The sequence below is a fragment of the Vipera ursinii genome, assembly GCF_947247035.1.
Source record: "Vipera ursinii genome assembly, chromosome: 7".
Lineage (NCBI taxonomy): Eukaryota > Metazoa > Chordata > Lepidosauria > Squamata > Viperidae > Vipera > Vipera ursinii.
The window spans coordinates 69,095,162-69,121,536 of record NC_139521.1 but is presented as its reverse complement, the minus strand read 5'-3'; the positions used below and the strand labels follow the sequence as shown (position 1 = coordinate 69,121,536).

General features: G+C 42.0%; 1 protein-coding gene across 1 annotated transcript in view; it reads right to left on the bottom strand.

Annotated features, from left to right (window-relative positions):
• The window catches only part of ANTXR2 (ANTXR cell adhesion molecule 2), a 148,713-nt gene that overhangs the window by 119,443 nt on the left and 2,895 nt on the right, over positions 1 to 26,375 (bottom strand). The window contains exons 2-7 of the mRNA XM_083367172.1: positions 19,996 to 20,067; positions 15,778 to 15,849; positions 10,410 to 10,491; positions 8,248 to 8,349; positions 8,063 to 8,131; positions 6,975 to 7,055 (exon numbers count right to left, since the gene is read on the bottom strand). Coding sequence (XP_083223298.1) covers positions 6,975 to 7,055; positions 8,063 to 8,131; positions 8,248 to 8,349; positions 10,410 to 10,491; positions 15,778 to 15,849; positions 19,996 to 20,067 — 478 coding nt within the window. The remainder of the gene's footprint in view (positions 1 to 6,974; positions 7,056 to 8,062; positions 8,132 to 8,247; positions 8,350 to 10,409; positions 10,492 to 15,777; positions 15,850 to 19,995; positions 20,068 to 26,375) is intronic.

Here is a 26,375-nt window from a genome sequence, read left to right as displayed (position 1 = left end):
AAAAAAAAATCTGGGTCCTCATTTTACCGACCTTGGAAGGATGGAAGGCTGAGTCAACCTTAAGCCGGTCAGAATAAAATTGCCAAACTGCTGGCAATCGGCTGTCAGCAGAATCAGCCTGCAATGCTGCATTCTAACCACTGCACCACCACGGCTCTTTTTACGACCTCACTTGCCACCGTTGTTAAGCGAATCACTGAAGCTAGCAACACGGTTGTTAAGTGAATCTGGCTTCCCCGTCGACTTTGCTTGTCAGAATGTCACAAAAGGGGATCAGGACATTGCAACCGTTGTAAATAAGAGTCAGTTGCCAAACATCCTAATTTTGATCACGTGACCACGGGGATGTTGCTAAAGTTGTAAGTGTGAACACAATCGCAAGTCACTTTTTTCAATGCCGCTGTAAGATTGAACGGTCGTTAAACCAATGACGGTAAGTTGAAGACTATTTGTAATTCCCAATGGTCATGCTGGTTGGGAAATGTGGAGACAGCGGGCCTAATTGCGAGGGAATATGGTCTGGGCTCTCAGGAGAAGGGGGTGCATTCCAGAGGAGCAAGAGAGAACTCAGTTCAGATTGTTCACGTGAGAGAAAGAGGGTGAGGACAGCTCCTCCCTAACAGTTCCCAGAGTATATGCTTCATAATAATAATAACAACAACAATAAAGTTGGAAGGGACCTTGGAGGTTATCTAGTCCAACCCCCTGCTCAGGCAGGAAACCTATACCATTTCAGACAAATGGCTGTCCAGTCTCTTCTTAAAAACTTCCAGTGTTGGAGCATTCACAGCTTCTGGAGGCAGGTTGTTCCACCGGTTAATTGTTCTGACTGTCAGGAAGTTTCTCCTTAGTTCTAGGTTGCTTTTCTCCTTGGTCAGTTTCCATCCGTTGCTTCTTGTCCTGCCTTCGGGCGCTTTGGAGAATCGCTTGACTCTTTCTTCTTTGGGGCAGTCCCTGAGATATTGGAACACTGCTATCATGTCATCCCTCGTCCTTCTCTTCATTAAACTAGACCAGGGGTAGGCAACCTGGGCTCTTTTATGACTCATGGACTTCAACTCCCAGAATTCCTGAGCCAACATGGCTCAGCTTGGAAACCTCTCCCTTTCCCCTCAGCATGGCTGGCTCAGGAATTCTGGGAGTTGAAGTCCACGAGTCATAAAAGAGCCAAGGTGGCCTACCCCTGAACTAGACATACCCAATTCCAGCAGCCGTTCCTTATATGCTTTAGCCTCCAGTCCCCTAATCATCTTTGTTGCTCCTCTCTGTACTTTATGGGGGTGGCAGTTTGCTTTAGTTCGGCAAGTTTCTGTCTATGGGTGAGGAACGATAAAGAAGTCATTACTGTTGGAAAAATCACAACTTGTCTTTGTGGGAGGGCTTTTTTTGGAGCCTGACATTAATCCGTTGGTGGTCATTAGATTGACACAGGGAAAAAAAAAGGCTTGCGTCTCTCAAATATTCACAGGCATACCAAACGACTGAGGGGATGATGGGCGAGGACACAGTGCCGCATAACACCCAGAAATCTTCAGCCAACATCATTGCTAAGAATTCTGGCAGCTCAAGTCCACACAACGGAAGGATGCTGGCTTGCTCAGGGGAAGGCTGAGGTAGCCGGAGGTAACCACAGAGAACTGAGTGCTGAGGTGCTGCAAACCACACAGGAATCAAGCTAAAAACTGACAACCGACAACACCTTACGTTTCAGTGGTTAACTGCAAGCCGATTGTTGTAGAGACACAATGTGGAGGGCTGCTTCTTTTTAGGCAAATCTCACAAAAGTTTGTGTAATGGGCTGCAGAAAAGAGTGAAATGTTTTGCAATCATATCTGCAACAGAATCAAAGCAAGGGCAGAACTGTTTTGTGCGGTGCAAACCTTTTGAGTAGCACTTAAGATTTGGAGGGGGAGGGTGCAAGAGCTGCCACGGAAAGACCAATGGTGCACAGCAGTTAAAACCATGCCACAGGTAGGGATGCAGCCAGGATTTCCTTAATACGTTAAAGCTGTCAAGCCTATGCATACCATATTAGAGTTACTTTACCATGTTCGTACGATGTACACGTTGCATAATTTAGTTTACTTTTTCCTACACACGGGCGGGGGGGGGGACAAAGAGTTTCTGCGATTCTTTCTCTTTCACCACCCAGTTACAGCTGAGAGTCATATTGCCTATTACAACATTCAGAACGGTTACAAAAAAAAAGCCCTTAAAGGTACAATCACATGCACACACAGACAAAAAAATAATAAAAAGGTTATATCTAGTGATCGGGCACATTTTTATGGCCCAGATATTCTAGCAGTACTTCAACATTCTTTTCGCAAGCCATTCAACTTTCCACTTGTATTTATTTTGACAGCTCTACATTCGTGTTAAAGTTTTGTAAAGTTGGGAGACATTAACAGTAACAGAAAAGCTGCTTAAAGGTTAGTTGCAATTTAACTGCAGCGGAATATTACATATCTGTGTTCTACCCTGCTGTATTTGTCCAGGTAAAGCTTCGCTATTCAGAATAATCAAATTCTGCTCTGATAATAAACATATTGACAGAATTGTTTTTCAATTAACAAAAAAAATCAAAAATAATTCTACAAGATATTAGTTTGGCCCATTTTTCACAGTGCCACAAAAGTGGCATTCCTTTTCCTAGATACAAGGCCCCATATTAAAGTACAACAATTTTCACTTAACTTTTATTTTATTTATTTATTTATCATATTTAGAAACTGCCCATCTTCCTCTAGTGATGTACAGTACTGTACAAAATCTGTATAATTTGCCGTCACAGGGCTTCACATAGGACCCTGAAAACCCTGAAGGGCGGGCTATAACTACTCCAAAATTGTTACCAAATTTTAATTCTTAAAGGAATTTTTTGACTGATGTTCAGTCAGCTGAACATTCAAATTGAATGTTGGCTCTAATGGTTGACACGGGTTCCTGCCAGCATCCTAGGTATCAACCAGGTACCTCCTTAAAATGTAAGATGTTCCGAGTAGCGCAGTTTTTTGTAGCTTTGCTGGAGTTATTGCAGGAAGCTGCAATTTCTTGATGTATTTTGCAAAGTTTTTGGACATAGTTCCCAGTGGCCCAATGACAATGGGTATCACTGTTACACGTTTCATCCATAATTGCACAGTTTTGATGGCCAGGTTGCGGTATTTCATAATTTTTCCCAGTTCTTTTTCTTTGACTCTGGCATCTCCTGGTACAGCGATATCAATCAACTGTACGCTTCGGTTCTCTACGACTGTGATATCTGGCGTGTTGTGTTCCAAATGACTATCTATCTGTATTCAGAAGTCCCACAAGATCTTCACCTTCTCATTCTTGACAACTTTTTCCACCCTATGTTCCCACGACTTTTTGGACACAGGCAAGTCGTATTTTTTACACAATGCCCAGTGGATTAGTTTAGCAACTCGATCATGTCTTTGTAATCAGTTTGCACAATTTTGCTGCACTCACATACTTAAGATTATGATTATGATCATGATTGTGATTGCAACTGCAATTACAATGATTATGATTGTGATGATTATGATTATGATTAAGATTATGATTATTAACCACTCCTTGCTCCAAAATATAATCACTAACAATGACAACTAAAATTTCAGGTGGTCCTTGACTTACAACTACAACTGCGCTCAAAATTTCATTGCTGAACAAGACAGTTGTTGAGTTTTGCCCCATCTTATGATTTCCTTGCCACAGTTGTTAAGTGAATCATTGCAGTTGTTAAGTGAATCTGGCTTCTCTGTTGACTTTGCTTGTCAGAAGTTCGCAAAAGGTGGTCACATGGCCCCGGAACACTGCAAAATGGTCAAAAATAGGAACCAGTTGCCAAGCGTCCAAATTTTGATCATGTGACCATGGGGATGCTGCAATGGTCTTGAATGTGAAAAGTGGTCACTTTTTTCAGTAATGTAAAAACTTCAAATGGACACTAAACAAAAGGTTGTAAGTCAAGGACTACCTGCGTAGCAGCAATTCCGGACTCACAATTGGTGTAAAAGCATGTTTTCATGTAGTAGCTGAACTGGCAGATATAAACACCCAGACCAATTTGACTGGATCCCTTTCATCCACACTGAGCAACAGAAAGCAAATTCATTAGCAAATATTTCCCCAAAATTCTCATTGAAATTTAATGCATTTACATTTCTTGGAGCCAATATCTTTCCTTAATGGAGAGTTGTGCATTTATTTTAGTACAGAAATAAACTTGCAGTTAAAAACAGTTCCAAAAATCTTTCACACTGCGATTTTCTCCAAGGAAAGGAACTCAGTCAATGCAGTTCTTCCAAGTCAAAAGTGCAATTTAAAGAGGCAATTCATCTGTTCTATACCGAAACCATTAAGCAAGCCAGTGGGGCCTGATTTAAGAAGTCTTTTTTAGGAATCAAACCCTGCCAGTATATTTACATTCCGAAATAAATTCCCTATAATAGAAACATGTGAAGCTATCCAAGGAAAATACCATGCACAGGGTCTTATATCTTCTCATACTAACTCGCTCAAAAATATGAATCTATCCTAACTCCCTTTCTCTGAATGGAGATCTGTAGGAGAAGAGCAGACAGAGCTAGGGGATGGAGTGAAGTGAGACATCAGCTTGGCATCGTTACATTGCCACAAACAGTCGAAGTCCAATCTGGCACCAATTCAACATTGAACTTTGGTCGACTAGATTCCTGTGTACAAGCTTCAGCAATAAATCTTTTGAACTGCAACTTAACCTCTGCTGCTGATCCTTTTGCACTTGACGAGATCCATCACATGGGATCCAGATAATGGACCAGAAGGAAGCAGCCATGTTCTATACAACTTGCATAAAGAGCAATACTGAGAAATCTTTCCACCCGTCCCGTGACTTGGACAACAAAAATCCTTGGATTTATCCATCTTTCCCATCTTCTTTTTTACCAACTGTTCAGAAATACAGGTAGTCCTCAACTTACGGCCGTAACTGAGCCCAAAATTTATGTTGTTAAGCGAGACAGCTGTTAAGTGAGTTTTGCTCTTTTTTTAACAATTTTCTTAATGCAGCTGTTAAGTGAATCAGTGCACTCGTTAAGTTAGTAACACGGTTGTAAAGTGAATCTGGCTTCCCCACTGTCTTTGCTTTGTCAGAGGGTCGCAAAAGGTGATCACATGACCCCTGGGACACTGCAACCGTCATAGACATGAGCCAGTTGACAAAGATCCAAATTTTGATCATGTGACCATGGGGATGCTGCAAGGTTGTGTGAAAAAATGATCATTTTCACACGACTGTTGCAGCATTCCCATGGTCACGTGATCAAAATTCAGACTCACATTTATGATGGATGCAGTGTCCTGGGGCCATGTGATCCCCTCTTGCGACCTTCTGACAGGCAAAATCACTGGGGGAATCCAGATTCGCTTAACAACCATGTCACTAACTTAACAAATGCAGCGATTCACTTAACCACTGTGGCAAGAAAGGTCATAAAATGGGGCAAAACTCACTTAACAAATGTTTCGCTTAGCAACATTAATTTTCGGGCTCAAGTGTGCTTGTAAGTCAAGGACTACCTGTTATTATCACATGGGATACGCAACCAGCCATAACAGTTCTGGCTGAATGAAGTTCAACCTTGTAAGCAGGTTACACTGAACGGTGACTGCCAGAAGATCTAACAATCATGGCCCACGGTAAGGAATTTCGGGAGCGGTCACTCAGGAACCCTTGAAAAGCCAGTGTCAGAATCCATTTATATCACATTCATAAATGTATGTTTAAAACATTATCTCCCCCCCCCCCCGGATTCTGCCATCTCCCGAGGAAGGAGGGATGTGGATTCAGCCTGCCTTAGGTTATTTCAAAGACCAAGAGAAACCTTTTGAACTGGGGGAACAAAGGGGAGGGTTAGGGAAGAAGGCATCTGGCCTATGTCTCCATTTGAATCTGTAAAGGAAGAAGGCAATAACCGTAAAGATCCGAAGTTCCCTTTTTCCCACAAAAGGGATGACACGAAGTAAATAATGGGGGGCTGACCAAATGGGGTTGAGGTAAGGGGGGGTTGAACCGAGAACTCTTTATAAAGTTTCAATCTGTAAAACAATACCAGGTCCTGTCTTGTATTTCCACAACCAAACATGTCCTAGTAAAAATTCCTTTTGGACTAGAACTGACTCCAAGAGTTTTTTTTTCCCTAAGAAATGGATTGGGGTGGGTCCCGACAGCCAGTTTCCTGTTCCTGACTGAGGAAGTCTCTAGATCAGGGGTGGTGAACCTATAGCACGCATGCAACAGGTGGCACGCGGAGCCCTCCCTGTGGGCACGCGTGCCATCACCCAAGAGGGAGGCGGGGCCAGGTTGCCCCGCCCCCTCTCCATGTGCTCCTGCACTCTTGCTCTCTTTCTCTCTGCACTGAGAGTCAGGGAGCAGTTGCAAGAGCTGGGCGGATCTGGGCTGGATGGTGGAGGCAGCTGCAGCATGAGTCCAGGTAAGCCTCCGGAGTGATTTCGCACGCCCCCCCAGCCGATCATTTTATGATGCTCCAGAGGCCCGATCTGTGCATCGGAGGCCTGCAAAACGCTTCTGCAGTCCAGATCTAGGGCTGCAGAGCGATTTTGCTCCCTCCCCCACCCCCGGGTGATTTTGCAGGCCTCCGATGCCTGGATTGGGTCGCTGGAGCATCTCCCACTCAAGTGGCCACAACCCCGGCACCCAGCGATGCATAAGTGGGTTTCGGGTTGCAGTTTGGGTACTCAGTCTCAAAAAGGTTTGCCACCACTGCTGCAGATGCTTGATTATGCAACTAAGCCATTTTAGTTTGTTCAAAATCAGCCCATTCCACAACATAGCACGGAAGCTAAGAAAGCCCAGGGAATCAATCATTACCATAAAAATGAAATAGCGGCAGAAATGTCTTTTAAAAAAATAATAATAAACAAGCTTTGCAAATTAAACAAGATGCACTTTTTCAAATACTCACAGAATTAATTATCCCTCGGAGAGCTTGAAACCCTTCTCTTACTGGGAAGACCTGATCCTTTGAATCCGCAATGCTTTCAAGCTAGGGAAAGAAGCACAAATACAACCGAGGTTTGTGCTGCCACACAAACAGACACGTCTAGACATGCATGCACAAGATTTAGCAATGATTTAGAGCAAGGAAATGAATGGCTTAGAGAGAACCACAGGTATATAGACAAAAGCGTCTTTGCTAGTCATAACTTTTCTTATTCCCGCTGCAAAACAAACTTGACACAACTTCAAGGAAGATTCCGTTACGAAAGGTCACCAAAGAAACACAAGGAGCAGTTTCACATGGAGTATGGTTTTCACTGACTCCGCTGATTCTTTTCCCTTAAAACCATACTAATCATTATGTTATCATTGTTTCCCACCAGCCATTATTATCCAAAGCACCAAAGAGCAGCCAACCAAACAGAACACTCTTGAATGATCCAATTTAGCAGAAACAGGAGCTTCAGGCTAAGGGTCAAACTACACATTACACTGAATGTATAACAGAGGGATAGGCTAGTTGCGGGTCTGAATCGGTCACTGGGACCAAATGTTTATTTTTCAAAGCTGCTCAGTATTATATTGGAGCCCATCATCAGAAAACCTCCTTCCCTCCCTCCCTCTCTCTTTCTTTCTCTCTCTCTCCATTGTATTTGTATAATTTGTATAATTCCTGATTGTATGTAGCTTTTAGTGGTTAATTAGGATGTTAATAGCTGCCTACTACATTGTTGATTGTTGTTTCCTTGGGCCACTGCACCCTTGGCTCCTAGGTATCTGATAGGCTGGTGATAATTTAGCACTCCTATTGACTGTCAAGGGGCCCATTTCCCAGGCTTCAATCATTTCTCTGGCTATTTTTGACCCTGCTCGGCCAACAATCATAGTAGTTGTGAAATTGAATGCACGTCCTTGTTCATTGCAATGTGAGGCTACCAATGAGTTTGGGTTTCTTCGTCCAAGGAAATTTCTCAAATAAGAAAGCACCTTTGCCAGATTTTTTTTTTCATTTTGATATGCAGACTCTCAAATTTCCAAGGCAGGGGTCCCTACCTGTTCTTGATTAAAATTGAGGACTCCAACGCAATAAACTCTGGCTCCCATGGACCTGGCATTTTTTGCCTGTAGTAGAGAGAATGGGGGGGGGAGAGATGAATATGTCTACATTTGCCAAAAAAATAACATATATATGCAAATGTTGAACTCAACAGGAACCGCCGTTGCACTTCAACCCTCACCTCTTTTTCTGCATACAGTGGAATCAAGCCTTCCAACTTTCCATCTGTCAAGGCAATGATTACACTACTGGACCCTTTTGCTTTTGCAATCTGATCATTTGCCTGGAAAAAGAAAAGAATTTGTGCTCTTACAATTGCATTTGGAAGTGGAGACGAGCAAGAAATGGAGCATAAAAATGGTGAATCATAATGAGATAAGAGTTGATCAAGTGGCACCCAAATTTTTATGTTTAATGTCAGTGTGAATGATATACAGCAGAGGTCCCCAACCTTTTGGGCACCAGGGACCGGTTCCATGAAGACAGGTTTTTCCGTGGACCGGAGGGTGCGTGGTTTTGTGTGCTGCCTGTATCCCACAGATGGGGCTTTGCTTGTTTGTGTGGACCGGTTGCTGGCATGCCGCGGTCCAGTACCAGTCCACAGACCAGGGGTTGGGGACCCCTGATATACAGGAAGTTCTCAACTTACAACAGTTTGTTTAGTGATGGTTTGAAGTTACAATGGCACTGAAAAAAGTGACATGATTTTTTTTCACACTTACAGCTATTGTGACATCATCAAAATTCAAGATGCTTGACAACTGACTCATATTTATGATGGTTGCAGCATCCCGAGGTCATGTGATCATCTCTGGTGACTTTCTGACAAGCAAAGTCAATGGGGAAGCCAGATTCACTTAACAACTGTGTTACTAGATTAATCACAGCAGTGGTTCATTTAACAAATGTGGTAAGAAAGGTTGTGACATGAGGCAACACTCACTTAACTACTATCTCACTTAGCAACACTGACTTCGCTTGTCAGAAGGTTGCAAAAGGGGATCACATGACCCTGGGACACTGCAACCGTCATTAAGTACACGCCAGTTGCCGAGCGTCCAAAGTTTGATCATGTGACAGCAGGGATGCTACAAAAGTTGTGTGAGAAATGGTTATAAGTCACTTTTTTCAGTGCAACTTTGAACTGTCACCAAACAAATGGTTGTAAGTCAAGGACAACTTGTATTACTTTTATTATAGGATTATTACAATAACAGAGTGTGCTTTCCCCCTTCTTCACTGTACAGTATCTTTGTGAGAACCAGGGACAGTTCTCAAATTACATTTCTGCCAGGGACTCAAATCTCTTTTTTCTAACCAAAGGCTTGGTTGTGGTTCTTCCTCCTGTTCCTTGGAGTTATTTTCACAGTCCATTACAATATTGGACTGAATCCTGTTAATAAAGTGGTTTTCACTCCCATCACTAACACCACAATCCATTTAGGGAAAGCTTTTGCTTTTACTGTAGTCAGCAATGAAATCTTTCTTCAATTCATAGAGTGATCATTTTAGTTTCTTCTTAGTTAGGTGCCCTGGTAGAAGATGTCTCCTCCCAAAGGCATTACGTCATAATTTTATCTTCCATTTCTAGATCCTGAAACAATCTGCTTAGCTCTTAAATCCAGTTTTGGCCACCACCATATAAAAAGATGTTGAGACTCTAGAAAGAGTGCAGAGAAGAGCAACAAAGAGGATTAGGAGACCGAAGGCTAAAACATATGAAGAATGGTTGCAGGAATTGGATTTGTCTAGTTTAATGAAAAGAAGGATGAGGGGTGACATGATAGTGTCCCCACTATCTGAGGGGCTGCCACAAAGAAGAGGGGGTCAACGTATACTACAAACCACCTGAAGGCAGAACAAGAAGCAATGGATGGAAACTAATCAAGGAGAAAAGCGATCTAGAACTAAGAAGAAATTTCCTGACAGTGAGAACAATCTGTGGAACAACCTGCCTCCAGAAGTTGTGGGTGCTCCAACACTCGATGTTTTTTAAAAAATATTAAGACAGCCATTTGTCTGAAACGATATAGGGTTTCCTACTTGAGCATTGGTTTGGACTAGAAGATCTCCAAGGTACCTATCAACTCTGTTTTTCTGCTCTATGAGTCACAGTTCTTTGTGTGTTTATCCATGTGTGTATTTGTATTATTTGTAAAAGAACTTTTCAGAGCAGAATCATCATCATCCTGTATGCTGCCCAGAATTCTTTTGGAGTGAAGCAGGTTAGAAATACTACCAATTTTTTTTAAAAATGCCAAAAAATGATTTAAAAAGTTGAAAGTTCTCCAACAGCAATGAACTACACTGCATCTCCAATTGCAGAAAATGCAAGGAACTTACTTTTTCTAGTCCTTCGTGCATATACGTTTCACCTCCCGGCTTAACGTTTTGTAAATCTTCAATGCCTCTCTGAATTTTTTGCCTAAAAATAAGGGGAAAATCATGAAAAAAGTTTATTAAAGACACCAAAATTACTGGAGTTAACTCAGCTCCTAGTAGCTTGAACAAATCATTGGAGACAAAAGCTTTGTAAATACAGTTTTCTTCTAGTCAAAAGTATTCACTCCAGAATCCTAAAAGTCTTTCTTTCTACGGCTACACCTAAACAAATTTGTTGTCCATGGTGAATCTGGCCTATAAGTGTCAGGTACGAATAATTGGGACATGTTAAATTCCAGGTCAGAAGATTTATTGCTCAAGCTTATACACAAGTATCTAGTCAATTAAAGTTCGGCACTAAATTGGCAGCAGGTAAGGGTCAACAAAATGCCAGAGGGGTCGGACTTGGACCCTTTGTGGCAACGCAAGGATTCTAAGCTTTGTTGTTGTTGTTAGTTGCAAAGTTGTGTCTGACCCATCGCGACCCCATGGACAACGTTCCTCCAGGCCTTCCTGTCCTCTACCATCTTTTGGAGTCCATTTAAGCTCACGCCTACTGCTTCAGTGACTCCATCCAGCACCTCATTCTCTGTCGGCCCCTTCTTCTCTTGCCCTCAATCTTCCCCAGCATTAGGCTCTTCTCCAGTGAGTCCTTCCTTCTCATTAGGTGACCAAAGTATTTGAGTTTCAACTTCAGGATCTGGCCCTTCTAAAGAGCAGTCGGGGTTGATCTCCTCTAGGACTGACCGGTTTGATCACCTTGCAGTCCAAGGGACTCACAGGAGTCTTCTCCAGCAAGCTTATGACATGCTTAACTCCGGCCTCAATTCTGCCTGCTCTTCTCCTACAATTCCTTCCTTCAGCTATCTGTGTGCACTATAATGCTAATGTTTATCATTTCAATGTTTTATATATATTGTTATGTTTACGTTGTTGTAAGCGGCATAGAAATGTGACATATAAATAAGATATAGAGAAATCTGCGAACTTCGAATTTCCGAATCACTCTCCATTTCATCCCTCTCACCCACAGCTGAAAAAGTAGACTAAGAGGGGAGGGGGGGGAAACCCCTTACACAATCCATTTAAATCTGTACTACCAGTTCTGGTTGCCACCGAAGACATGCTGTGCGCTATAGATGGCAGCTGAACAAGTTACATAAAGTCAGTGCAATCTGTTTAATCCAAAATATTTTACACTCGGCGTCTATTGAAAACAACCTGAAACTGATTATGTACGAATGCAGATTACAAAGCAGACGCTCTCTGGTTGCCAGGGGATGTCTGGCAGACTGTCCGCAGGCTCCGGCAGTTCTGCTGCCAAGAAACAAATGACAAATCAAGTTCCAGGGTTGCTTTCTTTTTCTTTTTTCTTTTTTTCCCCCCAAACCAGATTTTGCAATGCAAAAAATAGCTCTTGTACAATCAGTATTTATCCAGCACGGAACCAAGACCTCCCAGCACTTTTTGACACCTGCAGCCCTATTTCAGCTGTGGAGCCCAACGATTACAAAAAGAAAACACAGTGGCTTCCACAGAAAAAAAAGAGGACATTACCATCTGGGTTGGAATATTCTAGAAGAGGAGGAGGGAGGGAAAGAGAGGAGGAAGAAGAGGAGGAGGAGGAGGAGGAGGAAGATGGAGAGGAAGAGGAGGAGGAGGAGAGGGAGAGGGGTTGATGGTGGTAGTGGTGAAGAAGGTGGAGGACCAGCAATGGAGGCTGCTGCTTGAGTGAAAGAAAAGAAGAAAGAGTTGCTTATCATACTTTAAACCAGACATGTCAAACACAAGGCCCGGGGGCCAGATCCGGCGCACGAAGTGGTTTCATGCGGCCGGCGAAGCCATCCTGGAAACAGTGAGGGAATGGCCCCCACTGCCTTGGCCCTGGTCCAGAGACCCTCCTCCTGCTAGAGACCCTCAGATCTGTCCCACTCCTGCCCAGGCCCCCATAGGCACCCTTGATGCGAACGATGTAGAGCTGGCCACGCCCACCCAGTAGGCCATACGCACTCTAGCCACACCCACCCAGTAGGCCACGCCCACCCTGGCCATACCCACCCGGCCCCGAGGGTAACCACAATGCTGATGTGGCCCTCAATGAAATTGAGTTTGATACCCCTGCTTTAAACAATCAATAAAGCTCAATTTTGCAACACCCATATTTTCTGAGGTGGTAGGCAACCCAGAGACACTCCTTCCTGCTGTGTTCTATTCAGTTCTCTTAACTCCAAGATGGTTCCTCCCAGACTGAACCTCTAAGCCAGGGGTCGGCAACCTCGGCTCTTTTATGACTCGTGGACTTCAACTCCCAGAATTCCTGAGCCAGCATAGCTGGCTCAGGAATTCTGGGAGTTGAAGTCCACGAGTCATAAAAGAGCCGAGGTTGCCGACCCCTGCTCTAAGCTGATCGTGAACATTCACTATGTTTTGAACGGTGAAGTTCCACATTGGTTACTTCTGTTATGACTTTTCTTAGTTTGAGATACAAGCACAGATTTGTATCGTGATTGCTAAGATTCTCTGAATCGAAAAAGACTAATGAGGAAGGATATATATTTTTCTGAAGGCATTTGGATTCTACTTCAGCAGGAACGGTCCTTTTAAAGAAGAAACAAGTGTGGGGGGGAAAATGAGAGGTCACAAAAACGTACAGGTAGATCAAAACCAACTTTAGATCAGAACTGAAGATTGGCAAGAAAGCTAAAGCTGAGAATGATATGGGGTGAGAGGTCGAATGTTAATGAGAAGAACCTATTTCAATACGTTCATAAAAAAGGAAGAGAGAAAATCAATATGCCAGAAGCTCAATAAACACAGAATATTAAGATACTAACAGAGAAAAAGTCAACTCCCACTTTGCTCTAAATCTTCTCCAACAAGTGGAAATGTGTTTCATTGGGGAATCGGGTAAAACCAGACAAAGGGGTCGGATTAAAACTCGCAGAGGAAAAGAGAAAAGTGAAAATATTCTAGAAAATAGCTCCTTACTTTAAATGAACTAAAATCTCCCAAGACACATTGATTGCACCTTAATATACTTAAAGAACTTGGCGATGACTTGATTCAACTTTGATGTAATATCTTGAGATACTACAAGATTAGAAAGCAGGAGACTATGAGTTCAAGTCCTGCCTTAATTATGAAAGTCAACTGGGTGACTTTGGGCCAGTCATTTTCTCTCAATTCAACCCACTTCACAGGGTTCTTGTTGGGGGGAAAATAGGAGGAAGTCCCAAAAATGCTTTATCTTTTTTCCCCAAAAAAACCAACTGGACTTTCTTGGGTTTTTTTCTTAGAAAACATTTCACTTCTCATCCAAGAAGCTTCTTCAGAACTGAAGAACATCTCTGATAAACTCTCAGCAGGGGTCTTCAAACTTGGCCCTTTTATGACTCGTGGACTTCCAGAATTCCTCAGCCAGGCTTACTGGGCCCTTTTATGACTCGTGGACCTCAACTCCCAGAATTCCTCAGCCAGGCTTACTGGGCCCTTTTATGACTCATGGACTTCAACTCCCAGAATTCCTCAGCCAGGCTTACTGGGCCCTTTTATGACTCGTGGACTTCAACTCCCAGAATTCCTCAGCCAGGCTTACTGGGCCCTTTTATGACTCGTGGACCTCAACTCCCAGAATTCCTCAGCCAGGCTTACTGGGCCCTTTTATGACTCATGGACTTCAACTCCCAGAATTCCTCAGTCAGGCTTACTGGGCCCTTTTATGACTTGTGGACTTCAACTCCCAGAATTCCTCAGCCAGGCTTACTGGGCCCTTTTATGATTTGTGGACTTCAACTCCCAGAATTCCTCAGCCAGGCTTACTGGGCCCTTTTATGACTTGTGGACTTCAACTCCCAGAATTCCTCAGCCAGGCTTACTTTGCCCTTTTATGACTTGTGGACTTCAACTCCCAGAATTCCTCAGCCAGGCTTACTGGGTCCTTTTATGACTTGTGGACTTCAACTCCCAGAATTCCTCAGCCAGGCTTACTGGGCCCTTTTATGACTTGTGGACTTCAACTCCCAGAATTCCTCAGCCAGGCTTACTGGGCCCTTTTAAGTCCACAAGTCATAAAAGGGCCCAGTAAGCCTGGCTGAGGAATTCTGGGAGTTGAAGTCCACAAGTCATAAAAGGGCCGTTTGAAGACCCCTGGTCTAGAGGAAAAGATACATTATACTGCAAGTGATGGAAACATACAAGTTTAGCAGAACATCGTAAAATAAAATATACTATTTCTTTCATGTTGCAAAGGCAAAAATAGAAACTGCAATGGCAAAAATAAAAATGATGAAACGTGTGTTGCAATGTCTTCACACTGAACACAAGGGCATGCAGTACAGAGTTTGTATCATGATGTCACCGGGTATGTTTCTTCACCCTCCGCAGCGGATGCCCATTTTTTTTATTCTTTCCTGAACATGAAGCTTTTCGCCCCCCCCCCCCCAAATACCCCTCTCAATTCTGAATCCTTTCTTCCTCGCTGGAAGTAATTGTGTACACATCAAAACATATTTAACAATAAAAGCAGATATTTGCACAGTTGAATAAGGTGATGGTTTGCTACAGCAAAAGCAAACACACAACTCCTGAAGAGTTGGCTACCTTAAAATAACCGAGTGAAATCTGGAAGGTTTGTGAAATTCAAGACAAAAGCAGAGGAAGACAATCCGTTGATGGCAACTTGGAGGCTGCTTCACAGTCACAAAATAGAACATCTCAGTGGAACATATGCAGAAGCATCTAACACCTCTGTCTTTCAGCAAAGGCACATTTTTATCCCTCACAGTTATCATGCTGGTTGTCTTCCTTCCAAACCGTACTTAATGCTCATCGCGCCAAGTCCTTCATTCTTGATGTCAAATTTGAGAAGGCACGTGGCTCTCTCCCAATTAATACATTAGCATCTTCTACGTGACTCAGCATCTAGAGCAGGGGCCTTCAAACTTGGCCCTTTTATAACTTGTGGACTTCAACTCCCAGAATTCCTCAGTCAGCGTGTCTGGCTGAGGAATTCTGGGAGTTGAAGTCCACAAGTCATAAAAGGGCCAGGTTTGAAGACCCCTGATCTAGAGGGCTACCTAGATATGATTCTGAGCCAGAGGATTTGCAACTGACTTTAAATGCCCTTAAGGAGATATTCAAAATAGCAATTCAACATGACCATGCGTGTGTCAGGAAAACAGATAATCACCAAGAGGGTCTGAATCAGACCTAATGCTACTTACCCAATTATTACAATTGTATACGGTAATTTTAATTGCTGGAAATGTTTGCAGTTCTGTTGGTTTTTTAAAAAAGTATCTAAAAACTGGCAATGCCGACATTTACTTACCTATCTTCTGTTAACGGCAGAATCACAGTTGCTTGCATGGAAAACACTATGAAGGATATTCTCATCCGTGGGCTTTTAAAGATAAGAAAGAAAATCATAAACCTCAGCCATATAAGCCAGAACATTTCAAGGATTCTTTAATTTGACCTCAATGACAGCTGTACACACAGAGAACTATCTGATATCCAGCACATAATATGTTGGTTGGCAATTATATATTTCACCTAAGAGCTTTATCCTGAAAACAGAATAAATAGGGCTAGATTTGGTGCTATTCTCTAAGCTTGGTCATTTGCCTGCTGACATTTCATTATTCAACTGATGATGTTGCCTAGTTGGGTAGTGAAATGTCTGTAAGTAACCAGCTCAGAGAACACAAAAGCTGCACAGTTAAGTCCTCAATTACAGATATTCTCTTATATTGGATCTGCTTGATTTTGCTCAATTCACATTCTGGATCAAACAAACCAGTTCTTAATAATCAAGCTGCTGTTTTAAGAGTTTTAAGAGTTTAGACCAGGGGTGTCAAACTGCCGGCCCGCGGGCTGGAGCGTCACAGAGAAACCGCGCCCATTCCATTGCCGGCAATGGGAAAAAGTTCCGATACGTCGCGTGACATCGCATGATGTTGCGAGTTTGATATGTCTGGTTTAGACCATTGTGTTTGTGTCTATTCAGTTTTGGCCCATAGAAGCAATTATGGGACCAATCAAAGGACTAAAATTGCTTTTGTGACTGCTGTCCATTGGTAGGAAATGATGAGGTATAATGTGCACATTTGAGACCAAAAACTGGAATGAAAGTGTTTTCCACTCAAAGGCCAAACTGAACAAGCTCCAATCCTTATAACAATGTCCAAAACAAAGTTGTCTATGATTCTAAAACCTGGGGGGATATTAGAACATACAGTTGGAAGGGATTTTGGAGGCCTTCTAGTCCAATTCCCTAATCAAGCAGGAGACCCTATAGCAGGGGTAGGCAACCTCGGCTCTTTTATGACTCGTGGACTTCAACTCCCCAGAATTCCTGAGTCAGCTGACTCAGGAATTCTGGGAGTTGAAGTCCACGAGTCATAAAAGAGCCGAGGTTGCCTACCCCTGCCCTATACCATTTCAGACAAATGGTGGTCCAATCTCTTCTTGAAAACCTCCAGAAATGAAACAACCACAACTTCCTGAGGCAAGCCATTCCACTGATTAATTGTTCTCACTGTCAGGAAATTTCTGCTTAATTCTAGATTGGATCTCTTTTTAATGATCTTCCACTCATTACTTCTTGTCCTGCCCTCAGATGCTTTGGAGAAAAATGTTAACTTTTCTCTGTAACAGCCCCTGAAGTACTGGAAGAGGTTTATCATATCACCTCTATCTAGTTCTTCTTTTCATTATCATTCATCATATGGGTTTAGCCTCCAGTCCCCTTATCATTTTTGTTATTATTCTCTGTATTCTTTCAAGGATCTCAACATCTTTGTGTATCATAGTGACCAGAACTGGACACAGTATTACAAGTGTGGCCTCACCAGTGCTGATCTTTGATCTCTTGAAATCCTATTCATCATAAAGCCATTCATTTAGTGACCATTTGAAGTTACAACAGCACTCAAAAAAGTGATTTACAACTGGTCCTCACAATTACAAATGCTGCAGCATCCCAAAGGAATGGAATGGAATGGAATGGAATGGAATGGAATGGAATGGAATAGAATAGAATAGAATAGAATAGAATAGAATAGAATAGAATAGAATAGAATAGAATAGAATAGAATAGAATAGAATAGAATAGAATAGAATAGAATAGAATAGAATAGAATAGAATAGAATAAGAGTTGGAAGGGACCTTCGAGGTCTTCTAGTCCAACCCCCTGCTGTGTAATCCCTCCAATTACACAGTCAAAATTCAGTCCCTTGGCAACCAACATGTATTTGTGACAGTTGCAGCACCGTGGGGTCATGTGATCACCATTTGTGACCTTCCCAGCCAGCTTCCCACAAGCAAAGTCAGTGGGAAGCCAGATTCCCTTAACAACCTCAGTGATCCACTTAACAACCATGGCAAACAAGGTTGTTAAGCAAATCACGGCTGTAAAGATTGTGGGACTTGAGGAGGACTCATTTAACAACCACCTTGCTTAACAACAGAAATTCTGGTCTCAGTTATGGTTGTTAAGTCGTCCACAACCTCTATGTTGTTTCTCCTTGTGTAAAACACAAATAAATCCATTCGGCAGAGATATATTTTTCCTAGAAATTGTGAAGGATCACCTCAGAGCTGCCTTTGTACAATGCATACGTCCTACAATTTACATGAGGGTGTAAGGTCATGTTACAGCCCAGGAAGGTCCAGAAAGACCACATCAAGCATCTGTCTCACAAGTTGTCATGAAATATGAAGCAGAGACTATTATCACACAAAGTGGGCTGTTTTGTGTCTGCTGGTTATTATTTAATCTGAGCCATCTCAAGCATTTTCCTCAGTAGAGTTTTCTTTGTCTAAAGATAGACCACATCGTTGCCGAATACTTTTTTTTTAACCCTTTTGTATGTTTATTTTTTTTAATCCCACCATCAAGGAATTCCATTCTGGGAGAAATTCATAAGCATACGTTCCCATTGTTTTTTAAATATCCTCACCCCAGGTTTGAAGCTCTTAAAAAGAAATCAAACGTGTGTTATGTTGTAACTTCAGGCCTTGGTCGATCAGGCCCAGAAAAAAAAAATGGAGAACAGATGTACAACTCGTACTGGAGTGATCTAATTCTCATAATGAAACCTGCTCAGAATTTTCACCATATGCTGCACGGAACAGCATTTGTCAACCATGGAACAGTCTGCTTTTCCCTTAAAGGAAGAACAGGAGTGGAGGGACAACGAAAACAGCCTCTAAAAGCTGTTAAGAATTATTCAACCAATGATTCCACAAATTCGTTTTTGTTCCAGTCAGTTTAGAAATGAAAGGGTGGAGTTCTTGTCGAAATCAAGAGTGACCAAAAGGCTTAGGAATGGGCAATCAGATCATTTTTGGAAGGAACAAACATGTCTACTGCCAGTAACTGAAATTCCAGATCCCATGGCCTCTACCAATTACTCTTTTTATTAACTTACATTATCCCAGGAAAGAGAATCCAATCAAATTTCTTTCCTTATTCTATAGAGGCCTTGTTTTCTGCCCTATGAAGATGGATGCGCTGCAATTAAGATTCCTATTCCACATGATTTTACACTAGCTGGTCAAACACAATCGCCTAACTGTACTGTATTTTTCCATAGGAAACAATTAAGTGCAGTAATGTCTATGCAATTGCTTCCAGGACTCAAAGGATCCCGTTTTTAACTAGACTTAACTGTAGTCTATACTTTTAAAAATAATCAATTTTTTGTCTGAGTAGCACAAAAGATCAAAATCATGCTGCCATAATAAGGCAGATGTTGCATACATTTGTGTAACAGCCTTGGGAAGACGTCAGAAAACTATAGAAAACAATAAATGCTTGGTGTCCAACAGCTGCTTTCCTGAAAAAGTATAATTGTATAGTGAAAAAGAGAAGGAAAAGTGGGAAGGAAAACTAAGCAACCCAAAATCTATTTCCTGTTTTTGTTCTCCTTTTTTTGCCACAGGACTGATTTAAAACAACTCATTTTTACATTCTGATAAATAGTATTTTTTTTAATCTTAATATATTTTTAACCTCTTCCTGTCCTCCAATTTATTTATTATTTTTTTTGCTCAGTGGCAGTCATTTTGGTCAGAATTGTATTTGATATCCTATAATGCAGGCTCAAATTCCACTCTTACTGGACATTTCTAGAGATATTCTTAGTAAGTGTTGGAAATCTGATCTAAACAGGCTCCCAACTTTTTTTTCAACTTGACCAACAAAACATACATTGACCAGCAAAACATACATTCTTATGTTGTTAAGAACAAGCCAGGCCTAGTTTCAAACTCATTTGCAATCTATGAAACTATTCATAGTCTCCAGGGAAAACAGGAAATTAGACAAAATAGTTACCAGAAAAAAAGGAAATATAGTTCTTTCTAACTCATTCGACAGAGAATGAGGTGGCTGGATGGAGTCACTGAAGCAGTAGGCGTGAGCTTAAATGGATTCCAGAAGATGGTAGAGGACAGGAAGGCCTGGAGGAACGTTGTCCATAGGGTCGCAATGGGTCGGACACGACTTCGCAGCTAACAACAACAACTCATCTGATAACTTACCTCACAAATCTTTCTGTTAACTGCTTCACAAATTCAACAATTTCTGACCAGTGTGTTGTTACGCTCCCTGATCTACAAAAAAAAAGCCAAAATTTCATTAAGTGCTAATAAACAGTCATATTTCTTAAAATACTTCCTTGAAACACTCTTTTCAAGTTTGATTCAGACTTTCCTGCTACAGGTAGTCCCTGACTTATGATCGGTCACATAATGAGGGCCTGAAGTTACAACAGTCCTCACCGGGATACTTACAACCTGGATTCAAAGTTCCATCACACACACACACTAACCCACACACACACACACTAACCCACACACATACACCCCTTGAGGACACATGATCAAATTTTGGATGCTCAGCAACCAGCCCACATTCACAGCTGTTTATAGCATCCTGTGGTTACCACAATTCACAACTCTTTTGCTAGAATCTGGTGTTAATTTCTGGTTTCTGACACAAAACAACCATTGCAGACAACGGATTTACTTAACAACGGCTACATTCCTTTAACAACCACAATATTCATTTAATGACTGCACTGATCCTTTAAAGACTGCTGCAAAAAAGGTCATAAAATCAGGCATGATCACATAGTGACCTGCTTAATGACCAGCATGAATTACAACTGTAATTTCAGGTCCAATTATGGTTGTAAGTCAAGAACTATCTACATTATTGCCTTATCTAATTGTACTATTTAGAGGTGTATGTTAGCCCTCAGTTGAAAGTGATTGGTAACCATCAAGTAACTATAATATTTAATATTTGAAGTAATAAACGAACACCTCCCCAAAGGAAAACGAAATTACAATTACAGTATCAGAACACTACTGAATTCAGAGTGTCATCACTTATGATCCTAGGTCAAGCTGAACATCAGCAACCTGTGGTTTTATGCAGAGATGGGTCTTGTGGGCAGAGATTTGTAATTACTGATCTAGATGATGGAATTAATGAGCTGTTTAATAAAATGTTATGATGACACAAGACTGAGAGGTTTGGGAAACACTTGGAAGACTGAACTGGGAGGAACAAGACACATGACACATGATTTACATTCAGATGCTTGACAACTGACTCACATTTATGATGGTTGTAGCGTTCCAGGATCATTGTGATCCCCTTTTGGGACTTTCTGACAAGCACAGTCAATGGGGAAATGATGTCGGATTCCCCCCCCCATTGAGAGAGGGCTGTTCAATTTTGAAAGAGGGGTCAAAGAGGCCATCTGTGTCAAAACTGAACAGCCCTCTCTCAACAGTGGTGGGGGGGAATACAACACCAACTATCTCCAGTCTACAACACAGTTCTTTCAGCAGTTCCAAGAAGGCTCCATACCCCTTTGCACTACTCAGATGACCCTGAAGAGACAGATAAGCCTCCAGGTAGCTTTAACAACTCGCTAAAACAATGCGAATGGACAGCTGTCTGCAAGGAGAATAAATCCTTCCGTTCCCCTACCATCCAATCAGAGCTGAAGAAGCTTCTTGGATGAGAAGCGAAACATCTTCAAAGAAAAACAAGGAAGTCCAGTTGCTTTGTGAAAAAGCATCTTTGGGATAACGGCAGTGATTCGCTTAACAAATGTGGCATGAAAAGTCGTAAAATGGGGCAAAACTCGCTTAATACATTTCTCACTTAGCAATATAAATTTTGGGCTCAACTATGGTCCTAGGTTGAGCACTACCTGTATTTGGCACAGGTAAAATCGTACCTTACATGGGGCGCTGCTTTTTCAGAAGAATATTGACCGATTAAAGAGGCCGCAGAGGAAGACAATAAAGTTTGGGACTACAGTGCAAGTTGAAGAAACTTGGGATTCTGAAGGAAAGAAAAGGCAAGGAGACAGGACAGCCATGTTCAAGTACATAAAGGAGTGTGGTCAAGAACTATTTTCTCCATGCCCCCAAAAACAAGGCCCAAAATAATTGGTATAAGTTATACTCACCTAAATTTTGTTTAAATCAGGGGTGTTCGACCTTGGCAACTTTAAGACTTGAGGACTTCAACTCTATATATTCTATATATTCTTCATCCTCCTTTCCAATTCTATAATTCTATCATTTTAAAGTGTCGTTAGGGAACTGATGATGCCTCACCCTGAACCAAATCAATCCCAGGGGTTTCATGTGGATGTTAAAGAGAAAGTGTGAACTAAGACTGGGGGGAAAAAATACCCACAAGGAAGAATTCCCCAGTCTGATTCCCCTCCCCCTAAAATGATGGACACCTCTTGCTTCGGAAAGAATGGGGCTATTGAAAACAGTGCCTCTAATCCTTGCAACGGCCCAGAAAGATGTTATAATTAAGGGTATTGAACAGCATGGAGAAATGAAGTAAAACCAAGAGGGGTGTGCTCCTTCCACCAGTTTCCCACAAAAGTCATCCACAAAAATCAGGAATACTATTTCTGTTCCATGCCCAGACCGAATGCTGACATTGAACGGAAAGGGACAATTCGCCACGGCCAATTCACCACGGGACAACTGGCAGCCAATTCACGGTGGGACAACTTGCCCAATTTAATTTAAAACTATGAAAAAAAAATATTTTCATTTTTGTCGTTCGCATTTCATTTCCTCCCTCCTTTTGCATTCTTTTCCTAATGATTCTATTTCACCATTTCTTCAAAATTATGTCGCTTTTGTTGCACAGCAAGTTGCCCTCCCCCACCCCCCGACGTGTTGGCCATGGCGAATTGTCCCACGGCAGGTTGGCTGTAGCAAATTGCCCAAGGCCAGTCAATTGTGGCGAGTTGGCCGAGATGAGATGGCTCTGGCAAATTGTCCTAGACCTGATTTTAAAAGTGTGTTTGAAAGGACTTAGCTAATCTCTTCTATGACATTCTGTAACTGAATTCCCACCATCTCCCAACATAGTTTCCTAAAAGGGGGCGGTTGGAAGCAGGCAGACAGATATCCAAACTAGGTGAATTAAAAGAATAGTGCGCAATGACTCCTACAAAGGAACCAACATGTCCACCAAAGAGGCATTGAGGAGAGCCAGTTTGGTGTAATGGTTAAGACACCAGGCTAGAAAGAGGGAGACTGAGTTCTAAAAGTTGAGAGAAGAGCAACTAAGATGATCCAAGACCTGGAGGCTAAAACATACAAAGAACGGCTGTGGGACTTGGGTTTGGCTAGTCCAGGGGTAGGCAACCTTGGCTCTTTTATGACTCATGGACTTCAACTCCCAGAATTCCTGAGCCAGCCATGCTGAGGGGAAAGGGAGAGGTTTCCAAGCTGAGCCATGCTGGCTCAGGAATTCTGGGAGTTGAAGTCCACGAGTCATAAAGCAGCCTAGGCTCTTTTATGACTTGTGGACTTCAACTCCCAGAATTCCAGAGCCAGCCATGCTGAGGGGAAAGGGAGAGGTTTCCAAGCTGAGCCATGGTGGCTCAGGAATTCTGGGAGTTGAAGTCCACGAGTCATAAAAGAGCCAAGGTTGCCTACCCCTGGGCTAGTCTAAAGAAAAGAAGAAATAGGGGTGACATGATAGCAGTATTCCGGTATTTGAGAGGCTTCCGCAAAGAAGAGGGGGTCACATTATTCTCCAGAGGGCAGGACAAGAAACAATGGTTGGAACCTGACCAAAGAGAGAAGCAACCTGGAATTAAGGAGAAGGTTCCTGACAGTGAGGACAATTAACCAGTGGAACAGAAATCGTGGGCGTTCCATCACTGGAGGTTTTTAAGAAGAGACTGGACAGACGCTTGTGTGAGATGGTATACGTTCTCCTGCTTGAGCAGGGGGCTGGACTAGAAGACCTCCAAGGTCCCTTCCAGATCTATTCTAGTCTATTCTCTCTCTCTCAGCTCTGCCCACCTCACAGGGTTGTTTTTGTGGAAGAAACAGGAAGAGGAAGATGTGTTGGATATGTTCACCACCTTCAATTACTTGTAAAAATAATAAAGGCAGGATGCAAATAAATAAATAAATATCCCCTTCCCCTTCCCATCTTCCGAATATCCAAAGAACTGTGAAGGGCATGGATCTAAATCACAAATGGTGGGGTTTATGCTAGAAAATTCCTTATCCACTTCAATTGAATCCACAAAAGAAAATAAATTCCTGTTTACGTTACAAGTCACCTTATCACAGTACCGTACTTGTACAAGCAATGGCTGTTCACATAGTATATTTCTCTCACTTGTTTCATTATTATTTGGGCTGATTTTCAAGATCCTCCTTTGGCAATGCAAGCATCAGCTAAAAGTATCTGCAACCACTTTCAAACTTGCAGGGGATCAAGAATGAAAACTGTCTAAAGCTATTGTTATCTCACTATGGGACAAAACAGTGATGTTGCCAAAAAGGACCATGGTCTCTGTGTATCTTGCTGGCTTTTTAAAAATAAGAAAAATATTTGTTTTAGACTCAGAGCTCCCTGTATCTGCTGGGCATCAAAGAGGATCAGGAGACTGGAAAGCAAGACAACCCTTTGCAGGATTGATCTGGGCATTAATAATAACAATAATAATAATCTGGATAGTGGATGTGGATTGCCTGGAGACAGCAGAAGAGAAGAGAAAGAACTAGAGAAGATAACAAAATACAAAGACCTACAAATAGAAATAGAACGACTGTGGCAAAGGCAAGCAAAGTAGTACCAATAGTAATAGGTACCTTGGGTGCAATCCCAAAACAACTGGAACACCAATGGCATTGACAAATCTGCCATTAGTCAATTGCAAAAGGCGGCCTTACTAGGAACTGCTTCCATCCTGCAACGATATCTGTAATACCATTGAATCAAACATCCACATTTTGGTAAGGACTTGACAGGTAGACAAAAATGCCAAATCCAGTCTGAACATCTGGCTGACTGTGTGACAAATAATAATAATAAATAATAATAATAATAATAATAATAATAATAATAATAATAATAATAATAATAATAATGATGATGATGATGATGACGACGATGATGGAAGGGACTTTGGAGATCTTCTAGTCCAACCCACGGCTCAGGCAGGAAACCCTACACCATTTCAGACAAATATTTGTCCAGTCTCTTCTTAAAAACTTCCACTGTTGGAGCATTCACAACTTCTGGAGGCAGGCTGTTCCACTGGTTAATTGTTCTGTTAGGAAATTTCTCCTTAGTTCTAGGTTGCTTCTCTCCTTGATTAGTTTCCATCCATATTTAAAGAGAGAACATCCACCAACTGAGGCTGTCAGATGGTTTTTAATCCACATAGTCCTTGAGATACAGAGAATCCTTGACTTACAATCATTCATTTAGTTACCATTCAAAGTTACAAAAGCACTGAAAAAGGTGACTTATTACCGTTTTTCACACTGATGAAAGGGCGGAAAGTTGCAGCTTCCCCATTGTCATGTGATCAAAATTCAGATGCTTGGTGACTGGCTCTTATTTATGACGGTTTCACTGTCCCGGGGTCATGCAATCCTCTTTTGGGACAAGCAAAGTCAGTAGGGAAGCCAGACTCATTTAACAACCGTGTTACTAACTCAACCACAGCAGTGTTTCCCTTAACAACTGTGGCAAGAAAGGTCGTAAAATGGGGCAAGACTCACTTAACAAATGTCTCGCTTAGCCACAGAAATTTTAGGCACAATTGTGGTTGCAAGTCAAGGACTATCTGTACGCCACGGAGATCCTGAGTGAAGTTCACTGTTGGCTATTAATATAGCCCCACCCTGGCACTGGAGGCAGAATTTTTGAAAGCTGCTTGTGCAATTTTTTTTATTGCTGTTCTTCGGGCAACGTTTAGTTAGAGATAATGCAACTGCTTAGCGAACTTTTTTCCTTGAAAGGTATCTCACAGTAAAGCACCATATTTGCCTTTTATGAAAAAATCTCGTTTTACTGCACACCCTTGAGCACCCGATTTGCATGCATTGCTTTTATAGCTCTCCTGATATACCCGCTCTTGCTTCCATACAGTACAGCTAAGTGGGCATGTTTTAAAAGGCGTTTTCGTTTTGTTTCTTTCAACAGACATTTTTTCCCTCGCATAAAAAGTCATAAAAAGTCTCTATATTTCTCTCTTTAACACACAACGTACCACATCAACTTTAGCTTCCCACCATGGGTTGCAGTAACTGCAATCATTCAATCCACATTCCCTGTTCAATGTGCCATTCTTGGTCTCTGATACACTAATTTTTGTATACATATACGGCCTTGCATCATACAGATACTCCTCGATTTATGACTGCAACTGGGATGAAAATTTCCATTGCTAAGCCAGGCAGTTGTTAAGTGAGTCGCATCCAGTTTCAAAACCTTTTCGCCATCGTTGTTAAGCAGATCACGGCAGTGATTACATGAACCATCCAGTCATTAAGGAAACTTGGCTTCCCTTACAGCTTTTTGCTTGTTGGGAACTGGCTAGGAAAGTGGCAAACAA